The sequence below is a fragment of the Apodemus sylvaticus genome, chromosome 5 (genome assembly GCF_947179515.1).
Source record: "Apodemus sylvaticus chromosome 5, mApoSyl1.1, whole genome shotgun sequence".
Classification (NCBI taxonomy): Eukaryota; Metazoa; Chordata; class Mammalia; order Rodentia; family Muridae; genus Apodemus; species Apodemus sylvaticus.
This window is the reverse complement of record NC_067476.1, coordinates 164,095,173-164,113,465: the sequence shown is the minus strand read 5'-3', so window position 1 is coordinate 164,113,465 and position 18,293 is coordinate 164,095,173. Positions and strand designations below refer to the sequence as shown.

Genomic DNA, 18,293 nt, shown 5'->3' with positions numbered 1-18,293 from the left:
TCGGCTGCAGTGAGCATATTTTTCATAGGTGTGTATATGGGTTTTCTCATTTATCCCCTATGAATACTTGAGAGCAAGATACCTATGCTCAGTGATGGGTGGATATTTAGTTTCTCAAAATTCATTTGTACAGTCTGTCAAGCTTTAGGATAGTCACAGTACTGGGTAACTGAAACCATTCTGTGGTTCCAGAAAGTTCTCATGATTCCAAAGAAATGCCTGGTCCAGTCCTAGCAATCACCAATCTACCGTCTGCTTTGCCTACTAGGGACAGTTTAATTAGGCGTTGTGAGGTACTGATACTGCCCACTTTGGCGGTGGAGGGAGGTACTATGGCCAGTTCAGGAATATGGCACCTCCTGGAGTGGGGCAGACAGGAAGCAGTTCTTCCTGGAACCTCCAGAGGGAGCTCAATCCTGCCTAGATTTAGCTTTCAGTTAAGTTTCGGACTTGGGATCTCTAGCGTCAAAAGATAAAAAGTGTGTGTCACATCAGCTGATAGAATATCCAGATCCATGTTCCAGCAGGATGGCAACTAAAGAAGTTCTTGTTTCCACTTTGGTCACAAACATGGTTGATTACACGGGTAGGTCAAAGGTTATCTGGGAGCCCCAGAGATCTGGCCTTCCCATAAATAGGACCCAGAGCTCTTCCCTCCCTTTTCTTTTCAAGAACCTTTATAAGAGTGGCAGGTGCCCACTTTGGAGGTCGGGATAGTGAAGCAAACTAAGTGGGAAGAGCCAAGGGAAAGAGCTTTGAGAATTGGCTCTGACTTCAGACCTGGATAGGGATGGCCTGAACTGCTGCCCTGAACTCAAGCCACATAGAATGAATATATACACATTATATATGTGTGTAATATATTATATATAATATTTATATTATATTTATACAATATAAATAAAACATTAATATTATATTATATTAATTTATATGATATAAATAAAATATATTTATATATTATATTTATATAATTTATATGATTGTATACGATATATTTCTATTTAATGATTTATATTCATATTTATATTATATATAATCATCTATATAGATATTAGCTATATATTTACTCCACATATTCCTTTACTTAGTGTGTGTGTGTGTGTGTGTGTAATTTGTTAGAGCAGCTCACAAGCTGTGGTCCAACTAGTCCAGCAATGGCTTTCTCCCAACGAAAAGCCCACAAAGTACAGCAGTTGTTCAGTCCATGAGGCTGGATATCTCTGCTGGTCTTTAGTATCCATTAGAGTCCCAAGCAGACCCTATTGTCAGCGAATCAAGAGCAAGAGGGCAAGCAGGCAGAGAGCAAAAGCTTCTTTCTTCCTTGGTTTTTATACAGGCTCCCACAGAAGGCCTGGCCCAGATTTAGGGGTGGGCCTTTGACCTCAGGCAGTGGTGTATTTAAGGTAGACTTCTGTTTCTCAGATATTTCAACTAACTAAAAATCCCTTTCAGGGGTGCTCAAAGGTTTTTAGTTAATTCCAGTTAGTCAAGTTGACAACAAAGAATAGCCATTCTTCCCATGCCTAGAGGTGAAGCCAGGCTGGGAGATGTGGCCATAAATGGAGAGGTGGCAAACACGGATGGAGGGGCCAGAAGAAACAGGTGGGCAGTGTTCTTAGTCCTCAGAGCTCATGTAATTTCCTGTGAAGATTTCTGAAGTCCAAATACCAGGCTCTTGTGATCATTGAATTAATCACACCAAATAAGAGTAAAGACCATTACCAAAATTCTTTTTGTTAAATTAGGCAAGCTTTATTTTCTGCTAGACAGGTCTGTCTCCCTAAAGCGTGGTTTGAGAAAATAGCATTAAACACAGGAGGTTTATATAGTCCCCCAGAACTGCAAGACTGGAGGATTTTCAAGGGTTGGAGGATTTCCAGAAGAATTTTGGTTATATCGGAACTTGGCTGAACATTTCAAAATTATTTGACAGAATATCTTATCTTAGGGTATAGGGTATGAAACATGTCAAATTCCAGAAAATAGGGTCAAGACATGGCCAAATTTAAGTTTTACATAAAATAGAAATGAACTTATTTTGACTTTGTAATAAGATGGCTTTTTGGTTTTTTGTTTTTTTGGATTTGGTTTTATCGAGACAAGGTTTCTCTGTGTAGCCCTGGATGTCCTGGAACTCACTCTGTAGACCAGGCTGGCCTTGAACTCAGAAATCTGCCTGCCTCTGCCTCCCAGAGTGCTGGGATTACAGGTGTGCACCACCACCGCCCGGCTGCTTGCTTTCTTATAGAAAGCAAGACTACCAGCCCAGAGATGGCACCACCCACAAGGGCCCTCCCCCCTTGATCACTAATTGAGAAAATGCCTTACAGCTGGATCTCATGGAGGCATTTTCTCAACTAAAGCTCCTTTCTCTGTGATAACTCCAGCCTGTGTCAAGTTGACACACAGAACCAGCCAGTACACTATATATAGAACATCGCATCAGGCAAGTAGCAAATATCAAGAGTGGAGCTGGAGGAAAAGAAGCTGGACCCAACTGGAGGACACCAGGGGAGACCAGGTCTAACTACTTCCCCAGCTCACTGAAGCTTGTAGTCCTGCCCCAGGGAGTCTCCTGCCCTGGCATAGCTGACTTTCTGTCACCTTATTCTTCTCCCACCCTTGGTGGGCCAGTGGCATAATCTGAGAGACAGGTAAGCAGATGCATTATCTCCTGCTGGTGGAACTGGTGGAGCTCCAGCAATGACCCAACCTTTGCCCCCAAGAGGCTATCCATTCCAGTTCTGAGTTGCTAGTGATTTGCAGAGTTATGGTTTTATATAATGACTTCACAGATCTTCCAGCTGCCCCAGCCCAATCCTTGGTTACATTTGGATTTAAAGTTTTTTCAGCTCCTCCTCAGGACTGGCAGGGCTACTTTCAACCTGGGCACCTGAGAACCTGGTCCTGCTTCCTGCACGCTGGCCTTTATTACTGGGTAAATTTGGAAAACAGGTCACTGGAAATTAAATTTCTCAAAATAGATCATCAATTATAACTACATTCTATTAAGATAAGGATGTCTGAACTCTTTCTTACTATAATGGAAAGCCACATTCTCGGTGGTGAAGTATTGTTGGTTCTATATCTTATCTCGCAGACATCTCTCCTCTAGGCTGTGTAAAACACTTCTGGGAGACCATACTGGCACTTGGCTAACAGAGCACGTGGGCACAGCAATTAAAAACAACACAAGTTTTATCCACTAGAAAAATGGGATTCTCTAATCTCAGTCCTCAAAACATTGGTCTTTTGTGGCAAGGGCCACCACTGTGTGGCCTTGACCCAAGTCAGAGCAACTTGAAGAAGGCCTCTGAGCATTCAGGTAGAAAGTCATGGAAGTTGACACAGAGGCCTGGCAGGTATGCTGCCATGATCTGTGTGTCTACGTTCTTCACTCCACAGAGTTCAAGAAGCACAGGTCTAGCCATGTGAAGGCTGAGGAACTTGCCCAATCACAGTTTGTGTCTTGACCCCTCAGTGTGTCTTCCTAAGTTCTTCTCCACATGGGAAAGTCCTATTTACTTATTAGAAGAGCACAGAGCACGAACCTACCTTATCCTGCACAAGCCACATAGTTTATATTGGTTAACTTGATGGGAACTAAAATCACCAAAGGAAGGAACCTCTGGGCATGTCTATAAGGGAATTTTTTTCTTTCTTTTCCTTTCCTTTTCCTTAAAAACTGTTTTTAGATTTATTTATTTTATGAGTGTTTTTTTCCTGTCATATGTAAGCATACTACATGCATGCCTACTACCTGTAGAATTTAGAAGAGGTCATCAGATCCCCTGAACTGGAGTCACAGATGATTAAGAGCCACCATGTGGGTGTTGGGAACTGAATCCTGGTCCTCTGCAAGAGTAGTAAGTGCTCTCAGCTACTGAGCCCTCTCTCCAGTCCGTGTGTCTTCATTAGGTTTTCTATTGCTGTGATAGCACACCATCACTAAAAGCAACTTGGGAAGAATAGAGTTTATTTTATCTTATACTTCCAGGTAAAAGTTCATCACTGAGGGAGCTCAGGGCAGGAATTTAAGCAGGGCAGAAACCTGTAGTCAGGAACTTTAGCCGAAGCCATGGAGGAATGCTGCTTTCTGGCTTTCTCCATGGTTTCCTCAGCCTTTTTTATAGCACCCAGCATCACCTGCCCAGGGGTGGTACAACCCAGAGTGAGATGGACCCACACACATCAATCAAGAAAGTGACCCACTGACTTGCCGACAGGCCAATCTGATGGAGGTGTTTCCTTTCCTTCTCTCCCCTCCCCTCTCCTCTCCTTCCTTCTCTCTTCTTTCTCTCTCTCTCTCTCTCTCTCTCTCTCTCTCTTTCTTTCTTTCTTTCTTTCTTTCTTTCTTTCTTTCTTTGAGACACAGTCTCTCTATTATGTGGCTCTGGCCATGACAGCAAGAGAGTCTAGACCTCCCTCTGTAGAAGACCAGGCTGGCCTTGAACTCACAGAGATCCACTTGTCTCTGCCTCCTGAGTGTTGGGATTAAAGTGTGTGCCACCACACCCTAGTAAGAGGCATTTTCTTTCTTTCTTTTTTTCATTCTTTCATGTAATTTTATTTTCTCCCTTCAACCATAATAATATGATGTCCAAATTTTGTCTTAACTGGTGGGTCTGCAAACACAGGCTTATCCATCCCACTTACAAGTATGGGAAATGCTGCTTCTTGAAATGGCCCCACCATGAATCCTCTGGTCATCCAACCCAAGTCACCCCCTTGTCTGGCTTTATCATCACTATATTGTGTGGCCACTTCACTGAATCTCATCCCAGACTTTAACTTTTCCATGGCTTCCATGATTTCCCCATGTTTTTCACATGGAATGTGTCTGACCTTTACTGCATTGCCACCACCTTTAGGACCCTGAGACTTCTTGTCAGCACTGTCGCTCTCAGAGGCTGCGCCTCCTTTCCCTCCTTTTCCAGAACCACTTTCCCTCTTCAGCGGTGCGGTTGAACTCTCCCAAGAGGCCTTTTCTTAACTGAGATTTCTCTTCCCAGTTAACTTTAGCATGTGTCAAGCTGACAAAAAACAAAAAAACAAAAACAAAAAAACCAGAAATCAAAAACAAACAAAACAAGCAAGCACAACACTTGAGGTTTTCTTTAATTGATTTTGGAAGATCCACGGACTAGGGTCTTAGATGAAAAGGCCAACAAGATCTGAGCAGCAGCCTTCATTCCTCTCAGCTTTCTGACTGCAGATGCAGTGTGACCAGCTGCCTCCCACTCCTGCTACCATGCCCTCCTCGCCATGACAGTGCGATCCCCTCAATCTGTGAGCCAGAGTAAGCCTGTTCTTCCTTAAGTTGCTCTTGCCAAGGTATTTTATAGCAGTAACAGGGAAAGTCACTAACTCAAGAGAGAAGAATTCCCTGAGAGACTCACTTAATGGGGGCATGTGTTGAGGTCTTAGACACACAGAGAGATAAATAAATAGATAGATAAATAAAGCAAATAAATATAATAATTTTGCTCTTTAGTCTGGACAAAAGCACCATTTGTGAACAGGCTCTTAACTGTCAGGATTAGGCCATTTTTATTGCAATTCGTCCGCAGTGTTACACTCTGGGTTAAGAGTTCTCTGAAAATGACTGACTCTCTTGGGACTGTGGTGCAGAGAGGAGCCACTGCGCTAACAGGCTGTTTGGTGGGCTGGCAGGTGATGTGTTCAGTGACATCAGTTCTCTCTGGCTCCAGCAGCAGAGCGATGTTCAGGTGGCTGGTCAATAGGCCTGCTCAGAGGCTCTCTGAGGAAGTGGCCAGGGCTACTGAGATGCATGTTTGCTTTTCTTTTGAGCTCTTCCACCCCACCCCCAAGGTTCCTAAAAGCCCATGCAGACAAGCTGCTGACAGGGCCTGGTTCCAAAAGTCTTTCTGACAGCACCTGGAGTCCTCGGCCAGCAGGGTGACCTGAAGTCACCATGTCCACAGCAACTCATAAAATAAAGCATTTAACTGGGTAATTGCTTACAAGTTCTTTATCATCATGGCGGGGAGCATAGCAGCACACATGGCAGTAGAGAAGGAGTTAAGAGCTTTATATCCCAATCCAAGGGGAGAGAGGGAGGGGGGAAGGAAGGAGGGAGGGAAAGAGGGAGAGTGGGAGGTAGGGCTAGCTTGGGCTTTTGAAACCTCAAAGTTCACTCTCAGTGACACACTTCTTCCAACAAGGCCATGTCTCCTAATTCTTCTAAAATGATGCCACACATCCCCCATGACTGATTATTCAACTATACGAGTCTATGGGGGCCATTCTTATTCAAACCACCACACCTCAACATGGGCATCTTTTCCCATTAAAAGCACATCCCATCAAAAGTAACCTTCTCTGTCCCCCTGATGGAGTCTGCTTTGATTCTGTCAATTCTGAGCTGGCAGATAGGCAGGAGAAGCTCAGTCCTGACCATACTCAGTGCTTCAACGTGCTCCTAATTCTGGGAACTCAGCTACTGGAATTAAAGTGTGTATCAGCTGTTGGTGCCCAAGTCAGCTACCTGATACCTCACATGATGCTGAACATTCCATCCCATATGAGAAGTATGTCAACTCCCAAGTGTGGAGAATGAGGTGAGCTCACATAGAACACCTCTGAGAGCTGTGTAGGCTTGGACTGGCCTGCTCTCTGCACACAGGATGTCCTTGACACAGTGGCAGATGCCAGCAGACTGCAGTTCTCAACCTGTGGGCTGCAACCCCTTTGGCAAACTTCAATCTCCAAAAATATTTATATTACACTTCACAACAGTAGCAAAATTAGTTATGACATATCAATGAGTATAATTTTATGACTGGAGAATGAAACATGAGGGACTGTTAAAGGGTCGCAGCATTAGAAAGGTTGAGAACCACTGCACTCTAGACACTTAGGATAGAGAGTATACATTAGAACTGTGAGCATCAAGCCTGCAAAAGGAAAATTCCAGAACAGGACCATCTCATCATGCAGTGCAACAGGCCAGAACCTGTGATGTTAGTACCATCAACACAGAGGGACCACCCCATCCTGAGATGGGGCTGAGCATATGGTAAGGACACATAAAGTTTGCCATTTAGATCCAATAGCTCTGTCATCTTAAAGGACCTTTACTCTCAGCCTCTCATCCAACTTGCAGAGCCAGTGGGTTAGACAGTTAAACCTTAAGTAATAAAGGGAAATACTGATAGGAACAGAACAGAAATCAGGGGGCAGGCAAAGAGGACGGAAAGTCAGAAAAGCTTCAAATTGACTGTGAAAAGCTGGTTCAGTTAGTAAAAGTGATGACAAGCAAGGGGGAAAATAACGTTTTCTACATCGAGAATAACAGACACTTTAGAAGGTGCTGTGAGTTGAATGTGTTTGATTCTTACTGGTTGGTGATGCTGTTTTGAGGTTTCAGAACCTTTAGGAAGTAGGTTCTATCAGAAAGCGGACTGCACAAGCCAGGAGGAGCAAGCCAGTAAGCAGCACCCCTCTATGGCTTCTGCATCAGTACCTGCCTCCAGGTTCCTGGACTGTTGGAGTGACTGTCCTGACTTCCTTCCATGCTGAACAGAACTGTGGAAGTTTAAGCCAAAGAAATCTTCCCTCCCCAAGTTGCTTTGGTTATGGTGTTCCATCACAACATTATTATCCAAAAACAAAGGCAAGAATGAGGAGAACTTAGAACTAAATAAATAGTTGTAATCTATGAAAGGAACTGGTGTCAAGTGAAACAGTCTTGCAACACAGAGACTCCAGGCTTGGGCGATACATTTTGCATATACCTAAGGAAGAGAGATGACAAATTGTAGTGTCTTTCAGAAAATACAAGACAAAGGAAACCATTTTGTTTGTGAGCCCAGCCATGTTTCCTGGTAAATATTTAACAAGCCGCTCTCCAGGATAGGAAGGTGTGATCTGTAGTATGTCCGTGACATTTGCTTGCACCCGCTTATTTCAGGTGTTCAGGGCGGCATTGGCGGCACATGGGTGGTAGGCGATCACATGACTGGCTGGTTGACACCTGTATAACATCAAGGCCAGCAGAGCTTGACTCCAAAGCTGACAAAGATATTACAAGTAACAAAAACAGCAAACCAAATGGTTTTTGTTTGTTTGTTTTGTTTGTTTGTTTGTTTTACAAATAGGGACATGGAACGTCTTCACAAAATATTAGCAAGTCAAAACCAACAAGACAATGCCCAAGGTCTGCTGTGTCTCCCTGGAATGACTCAAGGTTGGGTCAATGCTCAAAAGTCAGTTTATTTCTTACCATATTAACAGATCAAGGCAGAAATTCATGATGCTCTAAATAGATACAGACCAAATATAAAATCACTAATTTTTAACATATTCTCATAATAAAAGTCTATTTACAAGCTGGCATTAAAGGGAAGTTAACAAGGTAAGAAACACACACTGAAAATCCACAGTTTTTCTCTAAGTCCCAAAGATATTCAATGTGATTTTTCTGACCTTGAGATAAGCAATGAGCCCTTGGGAAAGAAACACACAAAAAAATTACCCTTTAAAAACAACAAAGAGGAAGCTGTAGAGATGGCTCAGTGGTAAAGAGCACTGTCTGCTCTTCCAGAAGGCATCAGTTTGAGTCCCAGAACCCGGACAGTGGTTTACAATCATCTGTAACTCCAGTCCAGGGTGTCTGACACCCTCTTCTGGCCTCCATGGGTACCATACATGTATGTGGTATACAAATATACATGAGATAAGATACCAATAAACATAAAAATGAATAAATGTATTTTTAAAATGTGCAAAGGGCCTAGGGGAGACAGCTCAATGGCTAAAGGTATGCACTGCTCTTGCAGAGGGCTGAGTTCAGTTCCCAGCACCCACATCAGTGGCTGGCAAACATCTGTAACTCCAGATCCAGTGTATTTTGTAATATACTTGTGGTATATGTGCATGGGTCGGTACTTGTACATGTACATGCATATGGAGGACAGAGAAGGACATTGGGTGGCTTTTTCTTTTACTCTCTACCTTATTTCCTGAGACAGAGTCTCTCACTGAACCTGGAGATAGACCAAAGGCCACCTACCCCTTTCTCTTATTTCTGCTGAACATGTACAGGGTTATACGCACGTGTGGATTCATGCCTAGCTTCTTAAAGCATGAGTACTGGAGATTCAAACTCAGTTTGTCATTCTTGTGCAGCAAACACTCTTACTCACAAGCACCTCCCCAGCCCATAAAAGCTTGACAACCGTTGCTTTAGGAAAACCAAACGACATGTCTAAGGTTAGGAGAAATATTCACCTAGATCTGCTGAAAAACCTGTCTCCATAACATCATGGCCCATTTCTGCAGAGTAGAGCAGAGACTTAGTCAGACGCACGACAGTGACCTAGCAGGCACAGGAAAAGCTGGTTAAGTCTATCAGTCGCCAGTGAGATGCTCATTAGAGAAACGGAATGCTGTCACCACCTACTACATGGCACATCCTGAAAAGAACTGGTATATCCTGGCCCTCTCATGGGCAAGTGGACTCTAGAGCATTGTCTTGGGATGAGCATGTGATATGGTTCCATTGCAACAAGTACTTTTCTCATAAAATGAGACTTCTCTCATTCTTGTCAGCAAGAGATTCATTCCCAGTTGGTCTAGCAAGAGAAATGTGAATGAATGGGTACATTCTCTAAAGACTTTGGTCATGGCATCCTGAGTGATGATCTTACCCAATTGGCTCTTGGGTATGCTCTTGCGTGTCAGAGGACTGCTTGGCAATTTCATGGAAGTAAACATCGAGTTCTCATGTGTCATGATGGCTCCCTGGGACACTGTTCTGGAGAAAGGAACCAGACACAGGGCACATTTACTGAAGTTCTAGAACACGAAGGTGACAAGGGCATATTCTGAGTGCTCTTGAGTTCCCCAAGTGTACAGGTTTGTGAACCCTCAGCTACACCTTCTGTGTATGTGCATGAAGCAGACAGAATATGGAACGGTGTTGCTGGGTGGTGTGGTGGGTGCACTGCCTCCCATTTATCAGAGGACTGTGATGGTGGATACAGTCAGCTTGACAGGATGGAGCATTCTGTAGGCGACAGTCTTCCGGGCCCATCAGTGACGGAGTTTCTAGATTGTGTTAATTGAAATGGGAATACCCACCTGAAATAAATGTTGGTGGCATCATTCTATGGACTGTGCTTCTAAGCCAAATGAAAAGGAAGTCATGGTCTAAGTACCAGGATATCCTCCACTCCTGCTTCCTGACTGAAGATGCTGTGACCAGATACCCCGTTCTTGCTGCCACATCTTCCCAACCACCACAATGAACTCTATCTCCTCAAAATGAGAGCCTAAATAAACCCCCTTTTCCATAAGCTTCTTCTTGTCTGGTCACAGCAGTATGAACAATAACCAATCCATAGACAATATCAGTCTTCATCCCCCACAGCAATGACTTAAAAGTTCTACCTGCCCATGTGCACAGTCTCTTACACATAGCTATCGTGATGAGTGTGTACCAGCATCTCATCCTGATATGCAACTCTGGCTTGCTGGAGCAGATGGACCATTTGGGCCAGGCAGGAAACCAGCTATTGGGACTTGAATGGAACCTGCCTTCGTCTGGACTCAGACTGCTGGCCTGTCTGCCCTGTGCACATGTGTATATTAAGCTAATTACAACCATGCTATTAAATCCAAGAAGATAGCACCAATGACACCAGGCCTGTTGCAAGGCAGTTATTCTTAGCAAGCTATGGCTGAAGCAATAGCTATGGAGATAGGGCTCTTGTAGAAAGGACAAGAGATGGAGGGCAGCTCCCATGAGTAGCAGGACAGCTCTGGAGCATTGCTCCTCTACAGGTGAGGTGAAGCCCTGGAGGAGAGTGGTGTTCACACCTCTTGATGACTGTGTGGCCAGGAGTATGCTAGCTGAACACATTTTCACTGTGACTTGAAAGGCAGGTGGTTGGGTGTGCAGCTAAGGATGTGCTGAACTGCCTCACACCACCCTCCAGTGTATTTCAGATCCCCATGGCTGTGCTGTGGAAGGTGACTCTGGGAAACGCTGTCTGCCTGTGTGTGGGTCGATGGTTTCTCTGCTTCCCTTTCTCTGTCAAGGCTACTGCCACTGCTTCTGCCTTGCTGTGCAAACAGATTTAAAATTCGCTGTTATGACAATGAGGCTTTTTAATCACTCTGAATGCGAGATGAAACGATACCAGAATAACAGTTGCCACGCCGCGCGCCCAGATTACAGGCGGCAGAAGGGCCTCTCATGACACATGCTGAGACGCGCCCAGCGTCTTACTTGCCTGGAACAAAGCAATGCCTGCTGTCACTTTAAAAAAAAAAACTTGTTATTTTGAAATAATGATAGATTCACAGGAGGCTGAGGACAGACGGCACAGGGATGTCCGCTGCATATCTCACCCCAGGCCCTCAGTATCGCTTCGTGTGAAATCATGATCCCACACCACACCCTGAATGTGCTATCCCTCTAGTGACATATCTGTCCTTTCTACATAATAACCAGCACCAGTAAGACCAAGAGCTGCCCCAGAGCTGTCAAGCTTTCCTCAGTAATCCCTGCCATCCCTAAATATCCTTCACGGACACATCAGCCCCCTTGGGTACTCATGTGTCCCCCAATTCTGTGTAGTAAGCATTATGAGGCAGGGGAGGCAGATCTGGTCTGTGTTCAAGCTCTAAGGACATATTTTTTCCCTCAAGAAGCCCTCTGAGATCCCTTCTTGCTCTGTAGCAATGGCCACTGTGTCCACAGCTGAGTACGGTCTGCAAAGGGCTGTGCCACGATTTTTTTTAAGCCATCACCTACACAGGGCATTGTTCCTAGTTCTGGCTGTTAATGACATAACTGACAGGACTGGCTGAATAAAAATTCAGAACTGCAGCTGCTGGGCAGCTCCAGTGCACACACATGCTTTGGTTTTCTGCAGCGGCAGAACCATCCACATTCCCACTGCCACTGTATGGGTAGCCACCCATCTTACCACCCTTGCTGCTTTCTTGAGCTGACTGTCAGCTCACACTTCTGCTGGGATTCTAGGTGTATGCTGCCAGACTTGGATCTGCCTTTGTTTCGATCTCAGCCACTGAAATCGGGGCAAGCGGAGATTCTCTGTGGTCTTACTCGCATTCCCTGATAGCCAGTGCCGATGACCTCAGCGCACCCAGTTTCTCCTTTTGGGTGGAATGACTTTTAATGGCTTTCTCCGCTTTCCCATTGTCCCTCATTATTGAGTTTTGAGAGTTCTGAATGTCCATAAAATCCTTCACTGATTTATGGTTTGCTGGCGTTTTCTCTCTGTCCACAGCTTGTCTTTTTATCCTCTTAATAGTCTTTGACTTAAACTAATTTCTTTAACTAACTTCAGTTATTTCCACTGCAACTAAATGAGAGTGTAGGAATTTCCAGGCTATAAATGTAAGGTGTTTGCCTGGCTGGTCATCCTTCCAACATGGTTTCCCTGGTAACCTGGCTCCCATGAGCTCAATTGATTCAAGGTAGAAACTAGTGTCTCAAGTTCAAATGCAGTTGTTTTCTCCAGGAGACTTGACCTGACAGAAGGACATGATGGACTGAAGGATGTCACTACAGCTCAGCATCAGAAGTTCCTCTAGCATGAGGCACACCAGCTTCCACTCTTGAGAGACTGTAATACAGAGATGCTAGCTGGGAGCCATCTGGGTGCGTGTAGAGAATAGAGGTGACTGCACCAGATTCAGACCCAGACAAGGACCACGAGGTAGAGAGAGCTTGTGCTCGCAGAAGCCCTATGGGCACTACCATGGGTCTCTTTCCCATCTGTTATCATATTAGTTCTGTCAAAAGCCAATGGCCACATGCCTTTTCAGAGGTGTGCAGGGAACATAGCCCTAAGACCTTGTCAGGGCTGAGAAAACCCAAACGGGCCTGACACTCTTATTCTGAGCCCTCATCTCTGCATAGTGAAAGCAAGGTTGGCTTATGTTACCTATGAAGGTAACTACCTGTGATGGCCTAATCTCAAAATCAGCTCTGCTATCCTTAGCATGAGCATGTGCACCAGGGAGAGTGTACAACTGTGCCTTCCTGTGATGCTGGATAGACGCTGTTCTTCTGATCATGACTATTGGATCTGTCTTAGTTAGGGTTTTACTGCTATGAACAGACATCATGACCAAGGCAAGTCTTGTAAGGACAACATTTAATTGGGACTGACTTACAGGTTCAGAGGTTCAGTCCATAATCATCAAGGCAGGAGCATGGCAGCATCCAGGCAGGCCTGGTGCAGGAGGAGCTGAGAGTTCTACATCTTCATCTGAAGGCTGTTCTCAGAATACTGACTTCCAGGCAGCAAGAATGAGGGTCTCAAAGCCCACACCCACAGTGACAAACCTACTCCAACAAGGCCACATCTTCTAATAGTGCCACTCCCTGGGTTGAGCATATAAAACCATAACAGGCTCCCAATGACAGGGTACTAGGAGGAATCAGAAATCAGAAGGGCAACAAGTCTTATCACAGCAAGGGAGGCCAGTTTTCTTCTGTAAGCAATTTAATTTTCATTACATTTAAATTTTTATTTCTGCCCGTGGGTTTGTTCATGTCACATTGTATATGTAGAAATCATAGGACAGCTTGTACAAGACGGTTCTCCCCTTCTTCCCTGTAGGTTCTGGAGATCAAACACAGATGGCAAGCACCTTTACCTGCTGAACCATCTTGCCAGCCTTATTTTTAACATCTTTGGAACAGAAGCTCAGAATCCACACGCAGCACTGGGTGGGTATATAAAACGGTGCAGCTGCTTTGAAAAAGGTCATGGATCTCCGAAAGATTAAAAATGGGAACCTCACATGACACCGCAGTTTCATGATGATTATAATAAGGTTGAAGAGCCAAGGGATGGGAAGAGCCAAGGGATGGGAACAGCCCCAATGTCCATCTTATGATGTGTAGATGGATGTAGGTTCATGTGAAGAAGAATGTTGTTATTTCATAAAAAGGCATAGGATACTGGCCTGCGGCCTGAGCCTCCAAGGCATGAGATTGTATGAAAGAAATCAGAAGCAGAAGGCTGCACATCAGGGCTGGGAGACAGCTTAGTGGGCAAGGGAACTTTCTCTGTAAGCACTAACACTTGAGTTTAAGTTCCCAGCATGCATATAAGCAGCCAGGCATTGCCGTGATTACCTGGAGCCCAGCACTGGGGAGCAGAGACAGGCAGATAGATCCTGAAAGTTCCCTGGCCAGCCAGCTCAGTTGAAATGGCTAGCTTCTGATTCCATGGAAAGCCCTGTCCTAAGGCAGTAAGAAAGAGTGATAGAAGATACCTGACATTCTGTTTTGGCCTCGGCATGTATATTATACACACAACACACATATACACCATAGTCACACAAAGTAGGCCATATGTCCTGATAGTCCACAGACACAGAACATACAGATCTGCATTTGTATGCAGAACACCCCCTTGCCCCTTCCAGCTTTGGGGGGGAACAGTAAGAAGATGCTACTGCGGGGTGCAAGATTCTCCAGTGCTGCCTGTGCCCTGGACTACTCACTACCTGCCTTACCTGCCCTTGGGGGTTGGAGGTGAGGTGGCACAGAGTCAACATCACACACTCAGGGAGCAGGTGAGAAATGCCGCCGCAGCAGCAAGCTCATCTGAGCACTGCTGCGAGCTCCTTTAATGCCCTCCACCCACGCCCCATGGGTCCTAAGAAAGCATCTCTTCTAAACAGCAGCTCCTGATTGGCTGGTGTTGTCTGTACCAGCCATCCTTGGTTTTTTAGGCAGTCCTCAATTAGGTCCTTCTTCAGGAGAGGCTTTTGTGGCTTCACTTTTGTGGTTGTGTGCCACCCCCACCCCCACTGTTCCTGCTGCACTCCAGATCTGTAGTTCATCAAATCTGCTTGTCCCCCAGCCAGGACTTCCCAGGCTCCATGACTGTGAGGAGTGAATTCCTCTTCTTTGCATCTTTGTGTCCTCTGCAGTACAGAAAGAAGAGCCCTTCCATCTGTGAGAAAGCTCAGGCACTATCCACTAGGGCCCTGAAATTTTTCACTGACTTGATTGACTCCCTCTCCAGCCCAGTTCACTGAGGCCTTAGCCACATGTCCATGAACTTTCGACAGACCCTGGAGAGAAGAGCCAAGCAGGTCCTCTGTACTCACTAGTGAGCAGTCACCTTCATCAGCAGGTTTGGGCCAGGGAGGAAGGGCTGTAGACAGCCTCACCATCCCTTCAGGCCCTTGCCCTGCTGCCCTCCCCGTGGCTTCTCAGGAGAGTCACCTTCAGCTGTGGGAGGGGATTATAGATTCTCATAGTTTTCCTACAAAGTCAGGCTGTATCCACACCTTGTCCTCCTGGCTGAGCGAAAGGTGCAGATGGCCAGAGTGCGGCTGAGCTGTCCAGAGACTCTGCTGTGAGCCCTAAGCACAAATCCTTCCTCCCTGGGCAAAACCATGGTGTGGGGTCCTCTACAGTGTTGCCAAGTGGCACAAAAGGACACGTGCCAGAAACAAAAGGCCCAGGGAGCCGATGGCGGGCAACAATGCAGGAACAGCCTCCCACTTGGCAGAGAAGAAAAACAAATGTGCCGGAGAGCATGTGGGGCACTCTGACATCCGCCTCGCCCCTCCTACATCCTGCCCTGGGTCTGTGTGCTGCCATGAAGCATGGCATTCTAAGGAACTGCCACACAGTGCTCACCCTACGGGTACACTCACCCACCAACCCGGGAAACACACTCTGAGGCTCGAACTATGGAGGAAGGAGCCAAAGGACCAACCTAGTGTATAGCTGCCAATACTCCAGTCAGTGGAATCTGCAGGGCCTCAGCTCCAGGCTGGATTCATGAGGAAGGCCCACACTTTGCCCTTTTTTTTTTTTGTGGTATCTTTATTTGGGAACTCTCAGAAAAACATTGAAATGAGGATACAGACCCTATATGTTGTAGCGTGAGCAGCCCTAAGCTGTCTGGGTGGTGGCATATCCAGTTGGGCTCAGATAAGGCTGGAAGCCTTGTGTGTTAGTAGCCAGCATGGTTGTACAGGCCACAGAGATCCTGTGGGGTGTGTACTAGGGTCAATTCTCACCTCAGTTAGGCTCTCACTCCTAAACATGCACAGTTCTGGAGATGTGACCCTGGGAGCAGAAATCAGTAAGATTCTATGGAGTTATGTGAAGGTGTCTAAATGCACATATGTGAGCTTGTATGCGGGTGTCTGAGTCCACACACATGAAGATGTACCTGATGTGCGCGTGTAAGAATGAGCACATGTGTAAATGCACATGTAAGTGTGGGTGTGTAATGCACATAAGCATGCAGATGCCACTGTGCGTGAATGAGTGTTCACACAAGCCCCCAGCAGACCCTTTATCCTCCTCTCTGCCTCTCTTTAGTACGGCATAGCAGACACAGCTTGGAAGAGGCAGAACTGACAGGGATCGAAGTGTCCCATGCATTCTCAGGAAGTGAAGTCTGTGTGGTTAACACACAGGTGGCGCTCCAGGCTCCTTGGAGGACAAGCAGACAAGCCTTTTTATGCCTGAGAGCCCCACTGATGTGCACTGGAAGGAGAAGGCATTTGTCACCCATTGTCACATGGCAGGGTCATATACTCTTCAACAAAGGGCAGAACTGAAGCATTGCTTTTTATAAATTAGGTCTAACTACCAGGTGCATCTTAAACTCTGGTTACTAGTCACATGGCAGCACAGATGAGTCTGTGAAGCTTGTGGGTGGAGATGCTGCACAGTGTCTCTGGCATCAGCACTGATCCACTGGAGTGCTTCTCTGGGGACTAGAGGGAGCTTCCCGAGGCTCCGGCCATTTCTGCCCCATGCGGTCTACACGGGACCAGCCACAGGCTGGGCTTAGTTTCCCTTTCTGCTTTGATCTCTAACCAGACCCTCTTCCTGTAGTGCTAAACAAATTGCTTTCTTGATGCCAGAAAGCATCTTTGTAAAGAATGATATTGAGCCCCAGGAGGGAAAGTGCCACAAGAACATACCTGCTCTCCATGTGCACCTAGACAGCTGCGGTCTTGACCACCAACCCTGAGATTTGAGTCTGAGAATGTCATGCAATGCTCTAGTCATCCCAAACCTAACCCATCCCATCCTAACCATCTGGGAGCTATGGTGCTTATGACGGTCATGGTGGTCTCTGTCCCTTGTGTAGCTACGGCATACCTTGTCCCAGGTGTGAGCTCCAGTTCATGGTTACTGTTGCATGATACTTACTTTGCATGTTGTGTAATACAACAACCTCTGGGGTTGTTTTCCCAAAATAAAGATGGAAAAATGAAGATACGGAGGAACCTTGAAACTACAGCTTGCAACCCTACCTCTGGTACAGGTTCTGTCACATCTGAACTGCTGTGACATGCAGCTAGCCTCTCTTTCTATATATGCAGAAGCGCCTGAGTCCTGTCTCCTGCTGGCTGGCCTCTGCTCACCATGAGTACCCTGGAAGGATGAGGGTGATAACTAGCTTGTTTGGGAGGAGGGGGTCCTCAATTTGCATTTCAATGGTTTCTTATTAATCCACCTGCATGCACATGAATGTGAGTGTGGTGCACATACATGTGTATGTGCGCGTGCACGCGCGCGTGTGTGTGCACACACACACACACACACACACCACACACTCCATTTCTATGCTGTGCAAGGCATAATTTCAGCAGCTTCAGAAATAAAAGGGGACAAAGAGTATTGTTCTTCCCAATCTACAGATGTTTACTCTGCCCCCCTCTATTTCCACTTCTGTCTAGTCAGTGACGACATAAACACGGCGTGTCTCCTCGGTGTCTCCAAAGGGCTTTGTTTTCTGGGACAGGAGCCTATTATGATGTCACACGGCGGGACAGTAATGACGCCCCCGTGAGACAATGGGGAGACCTATTGTGAGGCAGCAAAGGAGGAGGCTGCGAAGGAGGGGGAGCAGGGTCTTTTGGAGGAGAAAGAAAGAAAGGCTGGGGGTGGGCAAAATAGCCCACTGACCGGCATGCTTGGTGGAAGGGGATTATTGAGGGAGGTGGTGGGCTGAAAAGCAGAGCATCAGCAGCCTTTGACTCCTCTTCTTGAGACAGGGTGTCAGGTGCAGACTCGTGCTGCACAGCTGCTTTGGGCACCCCGGGAATCCACTCAGCAGGTCGGGTGGAGACCCACAGCAGCCGCATGAGCAGGCAAGTGGCAGTCTTTTGTGGAGACTTTGAGGAGATTCCAGGATGATTGTAATAAGAGATCTTTTCTTTGTGGATGCAGAAACAATCTGGAAGGAAAAAAAGAAAGAAAGAAACGTCCGCATAAGACCAAAGCCCTGCAAGAGGAA

The 18,293-nt window shown here is 46.0% G+C and overlaps 1 protein-coding gene across 1 annotated transcript; it reads right to left on the bottom strand.

Moving 5' to 3' along the window:
* Positions 1-4,569: 4,569 nt before the first annotated feature.
* Positions 4,570-18,141, bottom strand: LOC127685007 (peptidyl-prolyl cis-trans isomerase NIMA-interacting 4-like). The gene is made up of 2 exons (XM_052181744.1): positions 17,963-18,141; positions 4,570-4,972 (listed from the first exon to the last, which is right to left on the bottom strand). The coding sequence occupies exons 1-2, from the start codon at positions 18,139-18,141 to the stop codon at positions 4,570-4,572; spliced, it is 582 nt and encodes a 193-aa protein (XP_052037704.1).
* Positions 18,142-18,293: the final 152 nt, after the last annotated feature.

Coding starts and splice junctions, on each gene's coding strand:
- LOC127685007 (XM_052181744.1), bottom strand. CDS start 18,141: ATGCGGCTGCTGTGGGTCTCCACCCGACCTGCTGAGTGGATTCCCGGG. Junction 4,973..17,962: donor CCCTTCCACCAAGCATGCCG/GTCAGTGGGCTA, acceptor CTCTTGGGAGAG/TTCAACCGCACCGCTGAAGA.